General features: G+C 35.6%; 1 protein-coding gene across 6 annotated transcripts in view; it reads left to right on the forward strand.

Annotated features, from left to right (window-relative positions):
• The window catches only part of CARMIL1 (capping protein regulator and myosin 1 linker 1), a 396768-nt gene that overhangs the window by 279607 nt on the left and 91179 nt on the right, over nt 1-25982 (forward strand). For all 6 annotated transcript variants that reach the window (XM_072603992.1, XM_072603993.1, XM_072603997.1 and 3 more), the window contains exons 18-24: nt 5511-5592; nt 6328-6427; nt 6529-6583; nt 13300-13472; nt 14537-14605; nt 20101-20194; nt 24443-24541. In XM_072603992.1, the coding sequence (XP_072460093.1) occupies nt 5511-5592; nt 6328-6427; nt 6529-6583; nt 13300-13472; nt 14537-14605; nt 20101-20194; nt 24443-24541 (672 nt within the window). The remainder of the gene's footprint in view (nt 1-5510; nt 5593-6327; nt 6428-6528; nt 6584-13299; nt 13473-14536; nt 14606-20100; nt 20195-24442; nt 24542-25982) is intronic.

The following is a 25982-nucleotide window of genomic DNA, read 5'->3' on the forward strand; positions in this document are numbered from 1 at the left end:
AGATTCTTTAATTTTGACAGTGTCACTAATGTTGTAATTGACTGACATTTTATTGCCTCTGCATGTAAACCCTTTACGTTGTTTGTAAATCACTTTGTCAGTACTTCAAGGATTTGTAATTTCATTGGTCTGGGAATGTATCACTTAATAGATTGCAGCCCTCTCTACATACATTAATATGATAATAGCTAGCTTTATGTAATGCCCTTAAGATTTGCAAACATTTTATTTGTTTTCTCATTTGATCCTCACAGTATCCCTTTTATGTGGATGTTCTTATCCATATTTTATGAGATAACGGAGGCTGTGAGAAGTTGTTCAATCTCAGTGTCTGAAGAAGGATTTGAGCTCAGGTCTTTCAGACTCCAAGTAGAGCATTCTATCCATTGCACCACCTAGCTGCATAGTAGATAGTGTTCAAGAGTTTCTGTGGCCAAAAACAGTCATCATCAACGTGCCTTACCTAGTGATGAGCCCTCTCAGAACTTTACTAGATTTGATTCCTGGACAAGGACTCAGTCTGTAACTGAGTTCATTTGTATGCATAGTCTCTCCTGCTTAGGTGGTTACCAGAGCCTGTTCATTGCTAGCAAGAATTCTCTTCCAGCCTACAATGAGCGCTGTCCATAGTAGGCAGGCAATCTTCTAACGTATTTTGATACGTTGAGTTGAATTACTACTGTGGTTGGGAAGGAATTTCCCAAAGAGAAAATGCAAAAATGTTTTGAGCGATAATATCATCATTAAAGTTAGCGTATGGCTTCTCAGTGTGACTACTTTGAAGAGGACAACGTTCTTTTGATTGTATCCACTTTGTATAGTTTTTAAAATTACTTTATCACCATACCATATATGGAGGAGAGTAGAAATTGGAAGCTTAAAGTCTGATTCCTTTGATATCAATTTCCTCTTAGATAAACAGGAAGGAAGGAAACAAGCCTTTACTAAGTGCCTGCTATGTGCCAGGCACTGTGCTAAGTGCTTTAAAATATTATCTCATTTGATCCATACCATAGCCCTTGGGGGTAGGTGCTCTTATTATCCTCATTTTACAGTTGAGGAAATGGAGTCATTCAGAGGTTAAATGACTTGCCCAGGGTCATACAGCTATAATAAGTATGTGAGGCTGGATTTGAACTGAGATCTTCCTGACTCCCTATCCAGCATTCTATTCTAGCAACTACTAAGATGCCCTACACTATCTAGCAGACAGGGGGACTGGGCATATAGAGGGGAATATAGTAGCAAATTAGTTACTTTTGGGTGTAAACCTTATTGTAGAGCTGTACATCTGCAAATCTCATCCTGTGGTGCATTGCAAGTTACTTTGGTGACCATTTCAGAGGATGCACATCAGTTATAAAAATTCTCATGGATGGAAAGTGGAAATGAGTAGATGGGAACTTTAGTGCTGTGCTATTCAAGCTGTCAGGCTTTTCGCTAGCCTTCAGGATTAGACAGTATGTGTGTTGTATGTATTTATGACCTGTGACCTGTTGCACTTTCCCACACACCACATTCCTGTGACCTAGAACAATAGAATGCAAAGTCGAAAGTGTTTCACAAGGGTAGGATGGGCCTGCAAGGCTTATGATGTGTTCCAGTAGTTTTCAGCGTTTTAGAAAGAACTCTTAGTTCATATTTCTTAAGCACTTGGACTGCTTACCAATGGGAAAACACCTGGTAGCCAGTGAATACCTTTAATTGGGTTTTGTCCAACTAAGTTCTGTCCTTTCCCAAACAATACCTTTCCTAAATCTTATTTTCCAAATGAAAAAGGATGTACTTTCACTATCTGGGAGTAATTTTATCTCTTTTTCTAACTTTTAGTCTTCCTATGTCCTATGATTGATTTTTTTTCTCCCTCAGATTCCCAGAAGAGTAATTCCAGTTTTATTCCTACACAGCTCTTATTATTAGAGGAAGGTGGAGGTGGAAGGGTTTTGAAAAAATGGAGAATGGTTTTTCAAGTTAATTTCTATATAAATGGACTTGCCAAATTCAGTTTTAAAATAGATGATCTTAAGAGGACAGCAAATGAGGGTTTATCCTCACCTTTGGGTATAAATCATCCCATCATCATGGTTAATGGACTATCAGAAGTATCTTTTCACTTAGTGATGGAAGCAACATGTGAAATAATAGATCTTGTTTAAGTAATATAGCTCTCTTAAAGGAGAAGTGGTTTTATTTTTAGCATTTCTCAGTGTATTCAGTTACAGAGTTTGCTTGATCTCATATTCCCTTAAAACATACTGGAGTGCAGAATCCAAAATGAGGATTGTTTAAAACCACTTACACACACAGACACGCACCCCTTCCGTTCATGTATATCCTTTAAAAACCACTTTCATTTACAATAATGGAAGTACTTTTCCATCATGAAGGACGCTTTTTTTTTTTTGTCACTTTTAGTCTTTACACACTTAATGATTGATTTTAATCTGTTATTCTAGGTAACTCCTTGAAAGTTTTGCTATTCTCCTTTTTTTTCCCTGAAGCCTAATTCTACCTTAAAGAATTTAACTTAGAACTTTGTCATTTCATAATGTTTATTTCTTCATCCTGTTTCTCCTGTTATACTGTGAGCTCCTTGAGAAGAGGGACTGTCTTTGCTTCCCTGGAGCTTAGTTCAGTGCCTGGTGAATAGTAGGTACTTCATAAATGCTGATTGACTGCCTCTTGACAGAAACTTCTGCTTTCCCTTTGTTTATGCTACTTACTTGGTGCTGATAATATATTTCCCCTTTTCTCCCTGTGCTTTCTTCAGCTTGGCCACTGTGTAAGTACCTTGATTACTCTTATATCAACTTTCTCATAGCTCACTCAGTAAACAATATTAGAAACAAATGCAGCATTTTATGCGTAGCATGCACTTTGCTTTCAATTGACTGGATTCTTTTTTCTATCGACAAATATTGTAATTTTTAATATACATTTCTGTGGATACACACACAGACACACACACACACACACACACACACCATTTTCTGTCAGAGATCTTGGTTTAATAAAGCCTTTAAAAAATCACTTATGGTTCCTGTTGCTATAGCTAGAAATACATAGATGGTACTTGGCGTTAACATGGATACAAATTAGGTTTCAAAAACGTTTCATGTCTTAAAGAAATTGTGCTTGCCAGACAAGTAGATATCTGAGAATAATTTTTTTTAATTAATTCAGGCTATAGTCACTAATGTTTATTTTTTCCAATTTATATGCTGCTCTAACCAATAGAAATAAAATTCATTTTCTTTATTTATGCTCTTATGCTCTTTACTTATTTTATGTCTAAAATTTTTTTTTTGGTACACAAAACTTCTATATCATATGTTCTCGTGCTAAATACATAGCATTGTCCAAGGGTCTCTGTGAGAAAAAACTTCAGCCAGCCAGGGAACCACTGAAAAACCACCAAGTGAAGTTGAATAATTCTGGCACTCCCCTTTACAAAATTAATACAGACTTGTTAGGAAACCCTTCACCTTGAGCAGGGGTGAACCTTGCTAGCATGTTGTGTGCTGATGGTATCAGAATGATCTGCTCATTAGAACTACATCTCTTCAAATACTAATGAAAAATCTGATGTGGTTAAAAAAATTAGTTGGCTCTATTTTAAACCCATTTAGCAGAATATTTCTCCTGACTGAAGGGAAATTTTTTAGAAGAGAATGAAAGAAACATATTGAGATTTTCCTGGAATTAGCCAGAATAATCCATCAGACTTACTTCAGGATAAAATTTTAATATTCCAGTGAAAGTCATAGAATGTAGTTTCCTACTCGAGTAAAAATTTGACAAAATGAAAAAGACTGCTTTGTTCTTTGATATTTTAAATGCTCCCAAATGATGGTAAAATTTTTGAGTTCCTTGATGGTGTCACATGCAATAATCATATAGTGAGTCCTTGTATATTAATAAGCACACTCATATTGAACAGGACTTTAAAAGAACATCATCTGTTCACAGTCCTACCAGCCTCACTGCTCCAGCCCCAAGCCCATAGATGAAGTAACTACCATTCAAGAGAGCCTATATGATTTGTCCAAGGTTTTCTGTGTAGGATGAGAACAGTTTGCTTCAACGGTGATGAGGGTGATGAAGGTGACTGATGCAGGTGCTGTGGAGTGCTTAGAGCTTAGTCAGACATGGAAGACGCCAAGGTCATTCACTGCAACCTGGGCTGCTGCCAGGCAAAAGAAAGACTGAGGTTGACAGTCCTACTTCACTTGAATCTAATTAATTCATGAACAAGCTGAGACTTCACCCTGTGATATCATTGGTTCTCTTGGAAAATAAAGGATAAATAACAGTAGTGCTGTAAGGTCTATAAAGTACTTTTCATGCATTTGAAGTTTTCTTTTTTGCTTAAAACTCCAAAATCCATCTCTAAATGCCCTTTTCAGTTTTCTATATATCATGATTCTTCCTATTGTTTAAAAAAAAATTGAATAAATGAAATAGAAAGGTATCTTGAACCTACTGAATTTGCCAGTTGTTACTATGTAAAAAGAAAACAGAATAACTTGTTAGCTGAGTTTTTCCAGATTTTATTCATATTTTAAAATATATTTTACGTATTTCATTAAACATTTCCTAATTACATGTAAACACTTTTTAACATTAATTTTTAAAAATTTTGAATTTCAAACTCTGGCTCCCCCGTAAACCCCCCTTCCTGAGAAGGCAAGCAGTTTGATATTAATTATGTATGTGAAGTCATGCAAAACGTATTTTCATATCAGTAATGTTGAGGAAGAAAACAGTCAAAAAATAAGACAAGAAAAATGGATTTTTAAAAGTATTCATATTTTTTGGGAAAAAAAGATTTAGTGTTTCTCTTCTGAAAAGTAATTCCAAAATGGAAAAAAAATCTTCATGATTTTTACTAAATAAACTCTTGCTTTTTCTTCTCTGTAGCTCACAGAGCTTGGATGTATTATTTTATCCTAACATAATTGAATACCTCTACTTTACAGCATTTAGACACATCTTGTTACAATAAGTTTAGGTAGGGCCATCCTCAGAGGCCAAGGGGTAGACTAGTTGACAAATCTTTTACTGAGTAATTGTTGTTTTTCTTGATTAGGCTTCTTTGATAGTATTTGAATGAGCATCTTTTAAACTATTAACTTCACTATGTCAAGTCACAATGAAAGCTGCCATGAATTGGCAGCTACTGCCTTTGTTGGTTGTGGAAATGGGAAAAGACTTGCTTGGCTGATGTTTTTTTTGTTTTTTTTTTTTTTGTTTGTTTGTTTTTTTGCTGGCTTGAAAGGCTCAGATTGGGTAAAATGGGAAAGATGGGGAATGTCTTCAAGTTAATAACTATAACTCATGCTTCTTCCTTGCATAGTACTGTTTCCAGTAAGGTGTGCTGTACATTTTTCTTTGGTTGAAACACTTCTTTTTAAGACCTTTGCTGCTATCTCAGTCTTTTTCTTATACCTCCAGTAGCTACAGACTTTGCTAACAGATCTGTGTTTGTGTTTGATATGTGTGTGTTCTAGCTGAGATCAGGAGGTGCCCAGGTGTTAGAAGGCTGCATTGCTGAAATCCACAACATCACCAGCCTAGATATTTCAGACAATGGTAAATACAGGACAAAAGGGGGTTGGGAAATGGAAAAAAGGGGGAAAAAAGGAAGCACAAAATTTTTCTCGAAGTAAAACTAGATTAGCGAAAGAAAACCATATGGTCTGAATGAGGAAACTTACTAGGTAGGAATGTCCTTTGCCATCTTGAATTAGGGAATTTTTTTTTTCAACTTAGCTGAAAGGTATATTTAAGAAATCAGAACAGTTTAGCTCCTGCAGAAGTAAATATCTGGCCAAATCCACATGATGGGAATGAGATCAAGAGAACATTTTCTTTCCTTTCTTCCTGAGAATTTGTAGCTATCACGTTTACTCTTAGTACAGCAGAAATTGTGTGCCCCCCCCCACGCCCCCTTTACTTCATTAAAGAATTTTAGTATCAACTTTTTGCAAAAGAGAAAATCTCCCTGCACTAACAATGAGTAGGCTGGTTATCCCAGTGAGTGTAAGGGATTAAGCTGCTGTTTTCCTCTCAGCCCCCTCCCCATTTCCTGCTGACTAAGTGAATAAATAGCCAGTCATGACAGAGAGATTTGGATGAGTCATTGTAGAGAATGTGGTTATCCCTGTGAAGTAATAGGAAGTGAAAGGAGAGTAAAAAGAACTTTGAGAATGAATGGTTAAGAATCCACAGGGCTATCATATTAGTGTGCAGATTTGCCCATCTGAAAGTAACCTTCCTTCTGTTCCATCTGTGTTTTGATTCTCTCTTTATCCTGTTTCCTCATAGGATTGGAATCTGACCTCTCTACGCTGATAGTATGGCTTAGTAAGAACAGATCAATACAACACCTGGCACTGGGCAAAAATTTCAATAATATGAAATCCAAGTAAGAGTATTTTCGTTTTTTCAAAATGACTCAATTAAAGCAACCAACCTCAATAAAGCTATTGATGTGATCCAATTGTCTCCCTTTTTAAAATCCTTTAGAAATCTTACACCTGTTTTGGATAACTTAGTACAGATGATTCAGGATGAAGAATCAGTGAGTATTGTTTTTAAGACCTTTATATTAATATCTGTGCTTTATTCTCCTTGCAGATTCTTTTTAGTAAGTTAATGTCTATATGCTTTCAAATACATCTAATCGTACAGGTAAATCTGCCCTCAGCGTATACTTCAGAAAACATGACACACATTTATAGACAGTTAGAGGTTATAATGTGTTAGTAAGATTAAATACACTGGCAATTCCCTTGCTCGTTTGTATATACACCTAATTCATTGTTAGTACCGCAAGGTTGTCTTTACACTTCAAAAGGTCAATGAATTTTGACTCTTAGACCCGTTTCTGCATTAACCTTATTCCTCTAAGGTCAAATGACAACTCTAGACTCAGTTTTTGTGCTTTGTGCAAAAAGGTGACCTTGTGGCCTTAGCTCTTGCTGGGAAACATCAAATTACTCATTTGAATTTCATTTAGTGTTGCAGAATTACAAGAAGCATAAAAAGCCAGCCACATTTTCCTGAGAGTTTGTAATCATGCTTTGTATACCCTGCCTACTCATCCTCTTTTGGTTGGAGATATTTTCTCCCTCTGGAGAAAATGATAAAATTTTAAATATCTTCACATGATTTTTTATTTTGTGAACACTGGAAAAAAAAAGTTATCTTATTCTAGGTTAGGGGTAGGTAGAATGGGAGAGGCATGAGGAAAACTCTCCTATTAATTCTTTTAATTTGGTTACTAGCATTTGACCCCTTAACTGTATTTTGGTCCTTTTAAATTTGATCCCTTCCTTACCATAGTTTGCATCTGAAGAGTGAATATAACTTTATGTATAATTATCTTTTTATTTTATTTTATTTTCTATATTATATATATCATGTAATTTTATTTACAGATATTTATTATATATTGTATATAAATATTAAATTGATATACATATTATATAAATTTCGATATAATTATCTTTTTATTTTATAATCTAAACTCTGGGTATGTGTATGCACACATGAAGTGGACTGGGGGGAGGTTTACCAATTATTCATTGATAACTTTTTTTTTATAGCAAGTTGGAAAGTCCATGTCTGTGATTTCCAATATTAATCAGTCTGTATTTTAAAAAGATCTTACTTGCTTTCCCTGGCTAGCACCACACAGAGTAATAGTATTCCTTGCTATGCTAGGAAAGGCAATTCCATCTGACATCCTTCCGAAGTTGCACTCTGGTTCAAAATGTAAGATCATTCAGAAGTTAGCCAGAAATATGCCTGCAGTGTCATCTAATAAGATTTCTTAAGAGCCTCTCAAAATTGCTAAGGAAACTAGTGGGAAGTAGAAGGGACATACAGAATACTGTATATTTCCTGGCTTTCTCTGTACACCTAGTACTTTCTCTCTTACTCTTGTCAGCATATCTCAGCCTCTTGTATGACTCCAAGCTTGAATAAGTGTGGGAGGCTTCCTGTGTGAGAAGAAATCACACAGGATTTCTCCTGTCTGTCGTCCAAGCTTCTGAATACAACTTCCTTTATATTGGTCTTATGCTAATCTAATTTTCAAACTGTAGGTTAGGGATGGGCTTCATTTATTATTTAATGAATTAAAAAATGCTTTAGTTTATCCTAATGCTCATAAAATACCCACCTTGTTCCTAATAACATGCCCTGTTATTGAAGTTAGAGGTAGCCTTGGCAATTAAGTTATATATTCTAGCTTCTTGCCCTTCAATTTTATACATATAATTTAGCCTTATGATAATTACTTTTCTTTTTTCTTGACTAATATTTAGTGATTTTAGGATCCTGAGTTATTTGAACCTGCCACAGCTTTTTATGGTTTGGGAAGCTACTCCTGTGAGGCAGTATTTAATATCTATTCTAAAATATTTGTTAAACTATACACTTATTTTACAAAAGAATAGGTAATGTAGTCTTAGGTTTTATTTAATTTTTATTCCATTAGGAGCCTTAAAAATCTGTTTCTCTAATTCTAAAGGTTCCCTTTACAACTAGCTGAAATGTATCCTGATAGTTTTAGAAATTCGTTGAAAGCATTCTTGGAGAGAATGCAGGTATGGTATTTAAAACAGAACTATGTCGTGTTAAAGCATACACAGCCTTGTTACTAGTAGCACCCCATAATTAAAAGATTTTTTTTTACTTTCATGTCATTGAAAAGTGGGTGACTTGTAAGAAAAGCAATTAACATATTCCTTTTTTTTCTACTACTGAATTCGTAATGAGTAGAATGCTTAAAACGATCAGTACGTGCATCTTATTACTACAAAAATGCAACCAGCAAGAAAATCTAGATTCATTTGATGGAGTTGTTGTTTTTAAGTAGTTTTAAATATACATGAGCACTTCATTTGCATTTTACATGGGAATGTTGTTTTTAAAAGAGGATTTCTTTGTTAGTCCATGAAACATTTTATTACCCTAATATCATAGTGTTAGTTTCAGTTGAAAATGTGATTGCAGTGAATTGGCCTTAACCCATATTTTTCTGTACCTGTGGTTGTAATACTCCCAAGTATAGAGCCACAGGGTTAAATTAAGAAGTAAAAGGTGAAAGAGAAAGATAGAAAAATAGTATTTTTGTCCAGAGGCACTTAAATTTTAAAAATTATATTGTCCTCGGTGAACTTGAGTGTGCCTCTGAAACACTTACAGGGATTTAAATCCTGAATTTTTAAATGATGTCTGCTAAGAGAAGCAATAATAAAAATTTGGAATAGCAGAATTAATGTGATAAGTTTCTATTGTTTTTTAAAGATGACCCTATAAATATGTATGTAATTCAGACATTTTTGTTTGAATTAATGCCTTTACCTAGTACTTTGTTAACTAACATGTATTTGATTCTGAATACAGAATAAGAATTATCACTAGCCTGGCTATAATATTGGTAGTTTTCTAGTATTTAAAAAAAATTGTAATGTTTCCTTTTTTGGGGAGGAGGAGGCTCATTGAAGTGAGATTTTTGGTATAAGAGATGTGATTATTGTTTTTTATTAAGAAAACAGAAGTGCATTTGTTTTCATTTAAACACTCAGTTATCTTCTTCAGCCTGAAATATTTTGGGGGTAATATTTTTTCTCTTTTATTTGAGTACACCTTGTGAATGAAATTTTGAGGCATTCAGTCCCACTAAACTCATAATTGTTTTAAACATATGTGACTGCTAATATATCTTATATGGAACTGGTTGTATTAAGACTGAGCATTGCATTGAAATTTCCCTTCTATGAAAAAATTTATCATAATTACATAAAAATAATATTACTCTTTGTAGTCACATTGATTGATGTAGATTGATGAGATTGATGTAGAAAATTATTATAAAATTCAGAGAATTCACCGAGTTACCTAATACCTATCCTGTAAAATACACTGCTGCTCAGCGAGAGCTGAGCTCCCAAATACATATATACCTACCTACTTCATGGCAAAGTGTTTCTTAGAAACAGATCTTTGACAGATGGATGGTGATCTTCAGGACTTTTGCCAGAATATTTTATTTCCACAATTGGCTTCTTTGGTAAGAAAATGTGCTTCGTCTCACAATCATCATATGTCTAAGGAGTTAGATTTTAGTCTTGGGCTGACCCTAGGACATCTCTGTATTTGTGGGAACCTGGAGCACCTCAACTAAAATAAACTGTCAGGCTTTCTTTATATCTCAGGTGCAGTGTGGTGATGTGTACTGAGGAAGGCTCCAATTTGGCTCTAGGAAGAAACCTGGTTCTGTACCTCTTTTATTAGTTAGGGTACTAGAATACTTTTGACAGCTGGATGGCAAGGTGAATAGAGCACTGGGCCTGGAGTCAGGAAGACACATCTTTACAAGTTCAAATCTGGCCTCAGACACTTCCTAGCTGTGTGACCCTGGGCAAGTCACTTAACCCTGCTTGCCTCAATTTCCTCATCTATAAAATAAGCTGGAGAAGAAAATAGCAAAACACTCCATTGCCAAGAAAACTCCAAAATGGGCTCATGAATAGTCAGATATGACTGCAAACGACTGAACCAAACAAAAGAAAAAAATTACAGTACTTAGGTGCTCTTTAGTATTGCTTCACTGTAACCCTACTACTAGCTAGTGTAATGGATAGAATGCTTGGCCTAGAGTCAGGGAGACCTGGGTTTAAATTTGGCCTCAAACACATATTATACTGTGTGACTCTAGGCAGACCACTTAACCTCTGTCTGCCTCAATATCCTTTTATGTAAAATGGAGATTATTTATAGCATCCACTTCCTAGCATTGTAAGGATCAAATGAAATAATACGTGTAAAGTGCTTTGTAAACCTTTGTGAACATGCTATCTAGATTCTAGCTGTTATTATTCATTTGAAGCCTAGACATCTAAAATCTATTTGCATGGTGGTTATACTGCATGCTAAACAAGAAGTTACATTTTGGGGCCAAGCTGTCAATAGTAGCAGTAATGTGACTGTACTTTAAGGTTTACAAAGTATTCTAGGTATATTCTCAGTTGATTTTCAAGACATTCCTGTGTGTTAGGTATTGCGAATTATTTCCATTTTACAGTTAAAGTCCCAGGTTCAGATAGCTTACAGAACTTGTACAGGCTCACACAGCTAGTGAGTATCTCTGCTAAGGCAAGATTTAAACCTGAGACTTCCTAATTTCAAGTCCGTAGTTCTGTCCATTGTGCTTTTTTGCCTCTCTTGATTTATTGGGGAGTCCTTAAAGATGGAGAGAGTGTAGGGCTCCTCTTTCTGACATGTGGAAAGAGTTTCGGCATGAGACTCATATGTGAAATAGGCCATTAGTTTGGTTTGTTTGGGTTTGGGTTTGTTTTTTTGGTAGAATGTCTCCATATTGAGACTTTTTTTTATAAGAGCAACAAATTCTTTTGGTTCTTAGGCAATTGGAAATATACAGCCAGTGACTTCAAAGAATATTAGTTGACTGCTGCTTAACTGGACAATAATTGACCTTATTTCAAGACAATTTTTCTGTACATTTGCAAAGAAATTTTCGAATTCAACCCGAGTTATTGTTTTCATCCATTTTTCTGTTTTTATGACAGGAATTATATAAACCTACAAATATGCTTCATAATCAGATAATAAGATTCAGAAATTTAGGATTTAGTTTTATTTTTGTTCATTTGCTCTCTAGAGGTTTCATCTTATATAAGAACCAAGATGGAAACTAAGAAAGAAGCATAGCTTTGGGGGCCATTAGAAAATTTAACCACAGGTTTGTCTTTTTTATAGGATTATCCCTTATTAGTACTCCAAAGATTCTTTCCTTACATATACCAGTGACTAGCATGTTATTGTCCTACCATTCTCTAATCCCACAGTACTTTGAGTGTTGGACTTGGCTCCTGTGCCCTTGGGCAATATCCCTTAGCCTCAGTTTCCCCATTTGTTACATAGGGATAATAATAGCAACTCTTACAGGGCTGTAATGAAGTTTAAATGAGATAATATTTGTAATGTACTCTTTGCAAACTTTAAAGCTCTGTATAAATGCTAGCTATTATTATTATTCATTATTGTTAAATTAGAAGAGATAAGACTGGCTTATTGTTATATTTTGATCCTGACTATATTGGATTGTGTATTCTCTCCATGCTTTTCCATCCTCTACAACCCCTGTCTATGTTTTATCATAAATCTCCCATGTAGGATCTACCAACTATGCTAGAGACACCTTTTTTCTTGAAGTATTTTGAAGGAACTAGTGGAACACTAAAGTTGCCTGTCTTGTCTGTTTGATTCCCAACATATGACTGATCCACATTCATTTCTTATCGTATTTATTTTTTCTAATTTTTCATATTTTTCATTTATTTAGTGTTTCTTTATAAGCAACATGAATACTTCTGTAACTAAGTCAATTTGATTTGTAACTGTATTTTAATTAAGTTCAATGAATGAAGTCTAATCATTTTTATTCATTCTTTCTTAGTTCTTCTTAGGATTTTGACTGTTCTTTCATTCACATTTGCTTTTTTACTCTTATGGCTGTAGTTATATTGAACTATACCATTACATTAACATATTGTAATTAATTTATCCATTCCCTTATTGTTGGACATTTAGGTTGTTTCCAGTTTTATGTAACTGCGTATTATTGCTGTTAGGAAATCTTTGAAGAGAGAGCTCTTTTTTTGTTACTTTTGCTAACATTTTCACGGCATCTTTCCAACAGTGGAACTGTTGGGCCAAAGGCTATATTTATTTCTGTAACTTGTACTATGTACTGCTGAAAAAAAAATTCTGCAAGTTTGAAATTCCACCAGCAATGAATGACTGGACCTGTTCTTGCATAGCCCTGTCAACACTAAGATTCATAGCTCTTAATTATTTTTGACTAGTTGACAGGTGTGGGGTGGTATTCCACAGTTGTCTTCATTTGATTTTCTCTTCAGTTTTAGTGAAGGTTAACATTTTGAGTTGTATTAACAATTTACATTTTCTCTTAAATGATATCTTATACTTGATTGTTTTTACCCAAATCATTTTTTGTCATGCATGTTCATCCTAAATATTTTGGTTGACTGGCACAAGAAATTAAACAACAAGGCTTAACCAGGAGTCATTCCAAGTCCAGGACTCAATTTCGTTTATTGCTGCCATTTTCTTAACAAGACTGAAGAAGATTCATCTCAAAAGTTAATCAGTTCTCTCATCAATTAATTTGATATGACTTCCTGAAGGTGATTACATACCTGATCGCATTGCTGTGGCTTATCTTTATTGTTCAATCTGCAGCCTTTGCAGTCCTTATCCCTTGCAGACTCCAAACTCAAAACAGAGGTAACCATCATCATCAATGCTCTGGGCAGCAACACCTCTCTGACCAAAGTGGACATCAGTGGGAATGGAATGGGGGACATGGGAGCAAAGATGTTGGCAAAAGCCCTGCAGATCAACACTAAGCTCAGGTATGGAAGAAAAAGAAAAGTTGTGTCCTGAGGTATATAATCCTCCGAAGGGAATGGTGGGATGTCTAAAATCAACATCTGTCATCTATGCTTCCCCACTGGGTTGCAGGTTGTTCTGTTCAGGTGATGGTAGAGTTCCACTGGTCATTTGGCAAAATCCACATATGGCCTGCTGTTAGAGGTGAGCCTAACACCAATTGTCTTCTTACTTCAGGGTCAATGTTGAGACAAAATGAAGTACTCCTAAGTCGTTGAACAAAATCAAGTTTACTTTGCCCTAACACAGCAAGGAAATGAACAAGGATAAAGCTTCTCTGGTCATGATTCCTGTCATCATCGTCAGAAAACAGCTGGTCATTTGGGCAGGATACCAAGTCAGAAAACATGACTGAGTGGTCTTCAAAAAACAAAAACTTGGAGGAACTCTGACATTGAATTTTTAAAAATAAATATTAGCAATTTAATTGTTTTGCCCAACAGAGAACAAATAATTTCTGTCTCTTGGGATTATTCACCCAAATATAATGAGTCCAGATATAATGGGCAACATGTCCAGTATGTAAAATAAAATTATATGTTCGTTCCCTAGAACAGATGGTGTCTCAACATCTGAGCATTTACCTTGTCTATTAGGGTTTTTTTGTTTTTTTAACATATTTTCTGGATAGCTTTGGCATCATTCAAAAGGTACAAGATAGAAAGAAGATTTGTATTTTGGGGATATTAGACATTTCAGTATCTAGAGTTTTCTTATCTACAGAAATCCAAATACTATTTTTGTTTACTCTTGCTATGCCTGTTAATTAACATGGTGATGCTCTTATGTCACATGATCCTTTTTCTTTTCTACTTCTATATATATTCTTTCATAGAAAGGATACTATAGAAGAAAAGCCTACATTCTTTCTCAACTTTTCCTGTTCGTATGTAATTTGGACATCAGTCTTATGTCTCATGATGTCACTGTCCAAGGACTTTAGTCTGGAGGGCATTTGGGTTTGATGGAAAACTCTAATCTCCCTCAAGTGCTTATGACCATTTTCATGATTTGCTTTTTCAATCAGGACTGTCATCTGGGACAAGAATAATATCACTGCACAAGGTTTCCAGGATATAGCTGTTGCTATGGAGAAGTAAGTTTTTTGATAGGATTTTTTCCAGAAAAAATGAAAAGTTTCCATTTGGGGATAAAAGAATAACCAAGCAAAGTACCCTTACTTTCCCTTGATAGCAATCAATATTTTCCTTTAGATTAAAGAGAGAGAATTAGGCTTGGGAATCAGGTCTGGGTCCGAGTCTCATCTCTGGAACTTGATAGCCATATGACTTTGAACAAGTCACTAAAGCTCAATTTCCTCAGTCTAAACTGCCTGCCTTCCCTATCTACCTAGACATACTGATGTAGCCACCACATTAAATCATGTATGTGAAAGCACTAGGAAGGCTAGAAATCATTTTGTAAAGGTAAGACAGCTGTTAGTGCTATGGTAAGTTAGAGCACTGAGATTGGGATCAGGAAGATTTGAATTCAGATCCAACCTCTGAAACTTACTAGCTGTGTGACCCCGCCTCAGTTTTCTCAACTGCAGAATTAGGATCATAATAGTACCTACCTTCCAGGATTGTTATAAGGATCAAGGAAGATAATATTTGTAAAATGGCACCTAGTAGGTGCTTAATAAATGCTCATTTTCTTTCTCTCATTCCCATAATTGAGAATGTAAGGTATTATTTGGAATGTAGAAGTCACTGGAGAATAATTTAGTCTCACAATTCTTTCATCTTCCTAATAACATAAGTGTAATATAGCCTAGTAATATTATTAGAAATTACCCCCTCATTTGGAGCACTTTTTTTTCCTTCTTTTTCTTTTTTAGGATGATATTTCAAAAGTGTATGTATATTACATATATTCGGGTTGGGAGTTGAATTATGTGACCTCTAAAATCCAATCTCATTTTATGATTCTAACTCATTCATAATACTAGATGCTAACGTAATACACATGATGAGTGTGTAATAATAGTGTAAAGTGTTATTCTTGACCGGTTTCTTCTTGGACAAAACTATTTTGATCATTTTGGAAACCTTAATGTGGAATTTTGTATTGAACTGGAGGGGGAACAAATCAAAATGAAATCAAGATATTATGGGCCTGGACCTAGTGTTAATTAACTTCACTCTTTTCAGAGAAAAGAAAAGTATTATACTTTACTTTGCAGGCATCAGTTTACCAGAAACAATTTTAAAAATTAATTTAACTTTATTCTTAATTGAAGGATTACTTGCTTAGAGAGAGAAATGTTTGAACTATTGTAATCCCCTATGCCCTTGGATAGTTTTATCCCAAGACAACCTGAGATAACGTGTAGGAACTTTTAACAAAAAAAAAAATGTCATAATATATTGAAATACAGTTTTGTTTTAACATTCTAGAACAATGGTCACAACTCAATTACTTCTTTTACCACACTCTCAAATGTTATCCTTGAGTAATCAATGAGACTTCTTCCCTTTTATTAATAGAGAAGCAGCCAAGTATTATGATGGTTAGAGTGAATAAGCTATCTGCTGTGGCTGGAGTCAGGAAGACCTGAGTTCAAATCAAGCATCAGATAGTTGCTCGCTGTGTGACTCTGGACAAGTCCCTTTACCCCTGTATGGTTCAAGTTTCCTCAACTGTGAAATAACACCTGCCTTCCAGAGTTATTGTGAGGATCAAAGGAGATAATTTTCATAAAGTACTTAGCACATTGCTAGGCATATAGTAGGTGCTTAATAAATGCTTTTCCCTCATTGAAGAGTATGTTGCAACATATTTCTAGTGGTGGCCTAGCCACAAAAAAGTGGGACAGAGGAATAATATAGTGTTAAGGGATATCATCAAGGTTATACATATGTGGAAAAGGAAGTCGAATAGATACGTATGAAGAAGAATACAGGGGGCAGCTCGGTGGAGCCATGGCTAGAGCACTGACCCTGTAGTCAGGAGGACTGGAGTTCAGATGTGGTCTCAGACACTCACTAGCTCTGTGACCCTAGGCAAGTCACTTAACCCCAGTTGCTTTCCTATACCACCCCATCCACCTAAAAAAAAGAATGCATGTAAACAGGTAGCTAATGCCTGTTTTATGCCAGTACCCACAAAATATATATTTTTTAAAGTCCTAGAGTCCAGCCTCCAGCACACTGGATCAATCCTTTATAGAGTGTCAGTGGGAGAAAATGGGCAAGAACTGAACAGAATGAGGGTGAGGAAGTGTAGGGACAGGTGGCTATCTCTAACAGTGGAGGGGGTTCCCACCTCAGTGAGATCAAGGATTCATTGAAGTATTTAAGAAAACATACCATTTTAGTTGCAACAATGCTGAACTTAGTGCACAGTCAACAGCTAAACATCTTGGTTCATCTTTTACATTTTTCTGGTTTCAGTGTACTCCTCAGTCATTATTCCCTTCATTGGCTATAGAATCCTAACTCAGTGAAGAAGTGTTTATTAAGCACCTACTTTGTGCTTAGTGGTAGGCATGCAAAGATAAGAGTGAGATAGCCTCGTATTAAAGTGGGAGAGACTGTGTGTGTGTGTGTGTGTGTGTGTGTGTGTGTGTGTGTGTGTGTGTGTGTGTGTGTGTGTGTGTGTGTGTGTGTACACCAGCTAGATGGTGCAGGGCCTAGAGTAAGGAAGACTCCACCTCCTGAGTTCAAATCTGGCCTCAGATACTTCCTAGGTAGGTGCTCTTGGGCACGTCACTTAATCTGGCTTGTCTCAGTTTCCTCATCTGTTAGAAAAGGAAATGACACTCCAGTATCTTTGCCAAGAAAACCTCAAAATGTACTCACAGTCAAACATGACTGAAAAATGACTGAACTGGACCAAATGTGTATATATATCCACATGTAGACATCATATATGTGTGTGTGTGTCTAGTATGTACACACACACATACACTAGAAGAGTAGCTAGCTATAGGAATCCCTGGTTTCTTTCAAGACTCAGCTCAAGCTCTACCTTCTTCTATATGAAACCTTTCCTAATCCTCAGCTGCTAATACATTACTTTTGAAACCTACCTTATACTCATTTTTGCAGATTATGTATATACATATATAATGTATACATGTATGTGTATTTATAGATGTATGCTCACATGTGAGTATATGCATTATCTGTATAAAAGATACAGCATAGTTTTGAGAAATAACATACTAGCAGCTGGCAATTAGGAAAAGTTTCACATAGAAGGTAGAGCTTGAGCTGGGTCTTGAAGGAAACCAAGGATTCTATAACTACCCTTATTCCAAAGTGCCGAATCCCAATCATTTGCACTTTGAGATGACTGTTTTATGGATCCTTGAAATGCATCTATTATCTTGATTTTGTGTAAAGGATAAGCTCTTTGGGGTCATACAAAGCCTAATATTCATGCACCAAACTCTTAAGTTAGTCACAGGGCATTCTGGCATCATGATATAAAAATTATATTTTAACCTTTTATTGGTATGTGTATACCCTCCTTTGATAAGAGATTAAAAACTCCTCTGTGCCTTAGTAGGCAATAATCATGAATTGCTCTGATTGGCAAAAAAAAAAAAAAAATATCATGAGTTAATGGCCAACCTTCTGGTCAGGTGCCTATCCATATGTAGCCAGTCTACTCCTTGAGTGACAGACACACAATCTATTGCTGGGCCTGTTTCAGAAACCTTTCCAGCTTTGTAGAATCTGCCAGCATTTAGATGCTAACATTTGCTGATGTCATTTGTTTTAAACCCACTTTGCTGATATGTAAAAAATTGGGTGTGGGAGAAGAAAGTCACAAAGATTTTAAAATAGACACATTATCTCCTAGTTATGGTTGGTTGATTCCTTTACACTAAAAAATGGCATTTTGCAGAAACAGAAAATTGAAAACTTTATAAATGAAATTGATTAGCTTTTTCTTTCTTTACCTATTTTTTTATTAAATCATACCAATATTGAGATTACAACAGCATTTTTATCTGCAGTGCTCCTTAATACCTGTTATATCAATAGAATGACATAATGTAATGGTGTTAAATAATCTAATATGGTTTCTCAGTTAGTATCTATGTTTAGGAATTAGCTACTAGTGTACTATTCTAATAGAACTTATTTAAGTGTGATAAAGGGGAATCCACTGAGACCCACTTTCTCTTTGAAGTCTTTTGTAAAATGAATTTAGCTGGTAAATGGTACTAATGAATAAGGAATTATTATAGTAGCAAATAAATTCATAGAATAAGATATTGTTCCTGAGGTGAGAGTTATGGGAAAATATCCTGTCTAATAAGAGATCACATGGCAAATAGTTATGGGAGAAGAAAATACAGCAACCACATTTCTTGCCCCAAATCTTCTCATTGACCCAAGTAATCAAGATAGAGTTACATATAAGTACACTATATTACCGTGTCCAGTAAGGAGAAATATCTTCTATAGCAAGTCAGCAAACACTAGTGTTTCAATTAGTCACGATGCTTTCCTACAACTTTTGAGGGGAATGTGCCTAAATGGTTTGTCTAAATTGACTGATTGCCTGTTGTTAGACCATCCTGCTTTCTAATGTCTCTGAACACAATACATGAATGAATTTTGCCTCCTTCTTTTAAGTTCTTTCTAAAAATATCTTTACATTTTTCTCTCCTCTAAGCACATTAAAATATAGCCTTTACAGCTAACCAACTCCACCAACATCATTTGTACAATCAAAAACAAAGTACAATTTTGCCAGTCTAAAAGCCATCAGCATTAGCACTCTTGGATTGGGGGTAATTGTCTACTTCTGAAACCAGTGGCTAACATGAAGCCATACCAAAAGGAGTCATTGAAACAGAAAGTGATGAATTGTACTAGATGCAAGTTCCCAGTGATCTTTAAAAGATAGTTTGTCTTGGACTTTTTGTTTAAGCAATTTTATTTTTTTGCTGACTAGAATTATAGGATTTTTTGGAGCTTGAAAGAGAAAACTTAGAATCATCTCATTCTACCTACTTTTTCTCCCAAATGAGAAAAATGAAACCTAGTTAGGTGGAATGACTTGTCCAATCCAATAACACATTGCTTATCTGTGACAGAACTGTTTTAGGTCTTTTGATCCTTAATGCAGAATTCTGTCCACTATGCCACTGCCTTTCTGGTCACTTTCTTTTTCATCTGGTTATTTCATGTTTACCAGTTTGAAACTTGATTTTGGCTAGTCATTGCAATGGTAAATCCCAACAAGTTCAGAACTTCGTTTAGGAGTAGTGACTGAAAATCAACTAGGAATGTCATTTAGGCTTCAGTTGGCTATTCCAAATTTTGGAACTGTATTCCCAACCTCAAAATTCTGTTTATATGATATATGGAACACAAACTTGGAAAGAGTATATTGATTTTTGTAAAGACATGTGAACAACTTGCCGCTATTAGTAACATCCAAAAATGATATTGCATGAGTGTCTGTTAGAAAATGTTTATCCTTGATCCAAGTGCCTGAAGTAAATTTGGAGCCTGTAGTGTTTTTGTTTAGTATCCTTTCTAACGAATATCATTATTTGAAAGCAATTGATTCATTATTATGCTAGGAAACTATCTTGTGATAATACATTTGCCCTTTCACTTTTAGGAATTATACTTTGAGATTTATGCCCATTCCCATGTATGATGCTTCCCAAGCACTTAAGACAAACCCTGAAAAAACAGAGGAGGCACTACAGAAGGTATTGTATAAATGGTTCATTCTTAGAAAATAAATTAATGAAAGCAGTTATAATAATACCTCACATTTACATCACACATTAGAGCTTACAAAATACTTCCCTTGGTGTGGTTTTTAGAGGTGATCAATGTCATTACTATTTCACAGATGAGAAGTGAAGCACAGAAAAGGTAAGTGTCTTTCCCAGCATCATATATTTTGGGAATGAGAACTCAAGACACAGGTCTTCCGACAGTAAATTCATGTCATAAGAGTGTTATGTCTGTATTTCTTTTTGGTCACTACAATCACCAAGACGTTGCCAAAGGAACACTACTGTGGTCATCAAGAATGAAATTTTAGTGAATCATTGAATTTCAATGAAGTAATGGTAACCAAAAAAAGCAAAGTCAGAGATAAAAACTTCAGCCTTTTAGTGTCTCCAACTTCCTAGAAATAGTGTGTGATTATGCAGGTGAATGCACTTATAGATGCATCATTTCATTCATGTGAATCCATTAGGAGCTAAAATTTGTTTTTTAGCATTTATTAATAAATATTCCATAGCCTATAGCCTTATGAATTTCTTGGTGTTAAGCTTTTAACATTAAATGTTTTTAATTATTAAGTACCTACTCTGCTCAGAGTACTGCTAGAGAAAGCAAAGTTATGTAGACCGTGGCTCCTGCCTTCTTGTGTCTTGGAGCCTAGTAGAAGGGATATAACCCCAGGACAAATTACCACATGCTAATTATTCCAGGATAAATACCATGGAAAGTTACAAATCCATCTACAAGCAATTATTATCCAAGGTCAGAGAAGGAAAAGATCATTTTGTGCTGGGAGAATTGGGGAATTATATGCTCATATAGAGTTTGCCTTTGGTTTGATGGACTCTCCTCAGCCAGTTGGAGAAATGTGGTGAATATTTTGTACTTCACAAAAATTATTTAATTGTTTAATAGGAACAAGAAGAATATGATCATTTCCCACATTTACCAACTTTAAAACAACAACAACAGAAATTTGTTTGCTTTATATTCAGTGAGCACTTAGCTTGTCGATTCTTGGTATGCCAGGCATACTACTCAGGGACCCTGTCCAAATCCCCAATCTCTGCCCCTTTCTACCCTTGCTTTTTAAAATGTGAAGCAATTAGTGTAAGGCTCAGCAGTAACTACAGGGAAGGGTCCTATCTTGCACTCAAGGCTACATGAGGGGTATGATCCTGTGTGCATTTTCCTTTAATACAGAACCTCCAGCAAAGCTCCCTATTCTCAAAAGCTAGGGTGTTTGGATGTGCTGTCGCTGATGTTATACAAGGTAATTTAAGGGCTTGACATGGAAGCATGCTATGACAGTCTCCAGTGCTGTGATGTTTTAAAAAGTTTGAGAGATATAGTTTCTGGGTAATTAATATTTTATTAATAATGCTAGGATTTTGCCAATAAAATGGATGTGTGTCACTCTCGAATGCCAAAGACAAATCCCAGTGGTGGTCTCACAGTTTATATCCCCTTGGAAGGAGTGGGAAGAGTTCCTGAGGGTGGCAGTCAACCCTGATTGGTTAAAAAGTAATGAGAAAATGAATATTATAATGAGAGGTTGACCTATTCTAATGAGGGGTTGGGGGAACGTAACATTGATCGTGTCATTTACTTCCAAATCACCCCCATCTAGACAGAAGAGTTATACCCCGCACCCAAGCCTGAGCAGAAGACAGTGGACCAGAGTTTCACCTTAAGTTAAATTTCTTGTAAGTTAGAGTGGGATATCAATACCCAGATTGAGGATAAGGTTAATCCTTTCTGCTGTCATGAGTCCTATCCTTCATAGGCTGAACCTTGAAATGAAGACTTTAGAAGAAGAGGGAGAACTCTGAATCTTAATTATTATTAATAATTACGAATAAACAGTTCTCTCAGTACTGATCCCTTTGATGATGGTGTATGTATCATGTCAAAGCCATTTGAAAAGGATTAGCTTTCTTTCCTTCAAGCTTTACCCTTGAGCAGTCTCCCCACGAACTTTATATTTTTGCATTCTAGATAATTCCTGCCCTGCTTAGTCTACAAAACAATACTCTTTATGTGGTGGGACTATAAAACTTGTCAGTATACTTTTAGGAGACACCCCATTTTTCAGAGCTAAGGTCCAGCAAGCAAGCAGCGTCCTGAGCTTGGCACAGCAACAATCCTTTGCACTCACTCTCTGGATGAACTCAGTCACAGCAAAATCCCAGAATTGTTTCATACCAGTAGCAGGTGTTCTCGGACCTCACACGGTCACCTGTGTTCTGGTCCTGCGGCCCTGCTCTGAATCAAACTCGTCTCATTGTGGCTATTACCCGCCATTGTCAAGGTTGCAGATCACAGTGTAGCCACTAGCATATATATTGAGATTTTCCCACACCAGAGCAGGTCCCTGACCAGGGCGGGTCCCTGGCACATGTGTCTAGTTTCCCTTCTTGCTTGCAAGTCATTTCCCTTGCTATAGAAAATAAACTTCTGTCTTAATCTCTGTGTAGCTGTTGTTACCTGCTCTGTCTGTTTGACTCCAGCCTTTACAGGCCAAGAGGTTTGGTCCACTTGGCAAAACTCAAGCTGCCTTTGGGAAAGTTATAAGGCTTCAGCATTAAGAGCAATAAGCGTAGTCTTCTGATTGAATCAGCTGGACCCTAGTTATTCTTAGAAGCAGAACAGTTAATCTAAGGAAAGGAGCTGAGCCTATTTTCTACTTTGTGCTTGTGCTTAAATGTTTTAGTGTGAGGATCTTTCAGAAGAAAACGTTTTCCATTTCTACTAATATGACGTTGGAAAGATAGGACTTACCACTGGAGCATTAAAAGAACCATTATGTAATATAATGCTGCGGCATTAACATGTCACTTTAATGGTTTTTAATTTCCTTCTTTTGTAGACCTTGGGATTTTTATGATTTTTTCATGTCTAGTTAGTGACAAGCTACTTTTTGTCCTCCTTTCAAGTTTCCAGGGACTATGCTAATTATCATCTTCATTTTAATTGTAACTAATTGATATTAAGTAGTCATTTTAGCATATGGAAAACTAAAATGAAAATCATAAAAACACTTAAAGCCTGCCTCCCAGTTATTACAGGTTCTACATAAGGAAATAGCAGCAAATTAAAAGATAAAAATGGTTAAATGATTTAAAAATCAGATAGCGCAACTTGTCCATCTTGGTAAAATTTCCCAAAACATTCATCAGTATCAAATCGGTTTCAATTATCTACTGGAAAAATTTTCTTTGAGTGGGCTATTGAAGGCACATGATTAGTATTCAAATGACTTAATTTAATCTACTTGATGGGGTTTATTAAAGGTCTCTTCTCATATCATGGGAGGTTGTCTATGAAGGAAAATGCAAATGTCTACACCACTCCAAAATTCTGTATTTCTCACAAAAATACATTCCCTCATTAGCTATTATTTCAGCTGAAAAACATATTAATGTTACAAGGGAAAATTAAGATTTATTACAAAGAAATTGGTGTTTGTCCAGTTTTTATGAGTGTATCCCAACATCCATGGATCAAAAGGCCCTGTGATATACTTCTTAGAGTGCTGGACTTGAAGTCAGTAGGACTCAGGCCCAAATCCCATCTCTGACTCTTAGTAGCATGTGTGAGCAGAGGTGGGTTCCTTTTAGCCTTATCTGTAAAATGTTATAATAACTGTAGTAACTAGCTCATAAGATTATTACGAGTCTCAGATATGATGGGTGTCAAGTGCTTTCGAAGCTTTGAATCTCTGTACGAATGTCACTGTTTATGACTGTTACCGTTAAATTCTCCTTCTAATGACATAATGGTTTTCATTTCACAATTTCCCCCTAGAAAAATGCTCATCAGATGCTCATGGTGCTGCCTTTGAGTTGCACCATAGAATGTAATAGAATCTTTTCATTTTCGTTTTTTCTGAAACCTTTTGTAGTTCCACATATGAAACTTTGCATGTGTGTGTTTGTGAGCATATGGGGAGAAGAGATGAGAATCAGTATGCAAGCAATTGAACATTGACTTCTACTTGTCACATACTGAATCTTGTAAAAGAGAGGCTTCGTGTCTTCTCAGGTTAAGTGGTTTACTAAGTAGTTATAAATCATTATAATAGTTTTTCCCTTCTGTTGTTGGGTCATGGCATGCATGGGCAGAACGTATTTCAGGTTCAGCAGAGACCTTTTGTAGACTTGGTTTTGTGCCACACTGAGAAAGGTATTTCTGACAGCTTACTTTTGTTTCATTTTCAGATAGAAAATTATTTACTTCGGAATCATGAGACAAGAAAATATCTCCAGGAGCAGGCCTACCGACTACAACAGGGCATTGTCACTAGCACCACACAACAGGTATGGGAACCTTAGGATTGACTAAGAACAGCTTGTGTTGTCACTTACTATTCAGGATTATTTAATCTTTTCATTCCAGAGAAAAGAGTTTTCTTAGCCTTCTTATACTAAAGAACAACCTCCCCTGTCCCTCCTTGCTACCTTGAAAAGTTCTGCAAAGAATAAATAGATTTATTAAAGGTAAAGTTGAGGTAGAGAGGGGAGATAACAATGCTGCCATACATCTTTTTTTTTAACATATATTTATGACAAAAAACCATCCTTTTATCAGAAGGAAATTTACATATTAGGTGTCTAATTTGAGGGCTCCAGAAATATCCACTTTGATAAATACAAGGAAATAGGAAATTATTTTATGTATAAAAAATAAACACATCTTTCATGTTGTCATACGTCAATGACTTACACATTTAAAGAGTATTAGAAATCTGTGCTAATTTTATCCCCTTTTCCAGGGATGGGGAACCTGCCTCCTATTCACCTCTTTGACACTGCTGTCACCCTGGTGAAGGTGGGGGCAGTATAATGCCTAGACTATTTCAATAGCCTCAGATTTGTGCTCACTCCACTCAGCTCTCAAAGTGATTTTCCTTGAATTTTTTTTTAAATTTTATTTTATTAATTAATTGCTTTTTATTTTTTTCTCCAATTTGTCCCCAAAACAATTTTTTAAACATTTTTTTTAAAAAAATTCTGAGTTCCAAATTCTCTCCCTTTCTGTCCCTTTCTCCCTCTTCCTTCCCTGAGACAATAAACACTCCAGCATAGCTTATACATGTGCAATCATGTAAAATATTTCTGTATTAGTCATTTTATACAAGAAGACTACAAGAAAATCTCAAATGGGGTCACAAAGAGTTTGAAATGACTGAAAAACTACAACAAACTTCCTGACTCCAGCCCCAATGCTCTATCTACTGAGCCATCTAGTGTCCTTAATGTTTAGCTCTATATCTAGCATGTGGTAGACACTTAATAAAGGCTTGTTGACTTGACATCTGTGCAGATTATAAAAATTAAAAATATGACAGAGAATCACAGGCTCACAAATATGAAGCTGGAAGAGACCTTAGAGGCCATCTGCTCCACCCTGCTTATTTTTCTGATTAAGAAACTTAGGTCCAGAGACATTAAATGACATTCAAAAATCATACAGAAGTAAAAAATAAGCTAGATTTTTGAACTGGAGTCCGCAGACTCCAGACCCACTGCTTTTTCCACTTTACTATGAAAAATCTGTATGTCCTCCCACACTAGAAATCACTTTTTCTTAAAAGTTTTATTAATATGATTTTTTTAACTTAAAAACATGTACAGATTACTCCCACTTAATGAATGGTCTCCTGTAAAAATAGTTAAGTAAAATTAATAATATAGTGATATTATCTGAAAGTGCATGTAACATTTTTATTTTTAAAAAATTAACAGAAATTTATTTTCT

The sequence above is a fragment of the Notamacropus eugenii genome, chromosome 4 (genome assembly GCF_028372415.1).
Source record: "Notamacropus eugenii isolate mMacEug1 chromosome 4, mMacEug1.pri_v2, whole genome shotgun sequence".
Classification (NCBI taxonomy): Eukaryota; Metazoa; Chordata; class Mammalia; order Diprotodontia; family Macropodidae; genus Notamacropus; species Notamacropus eugenii.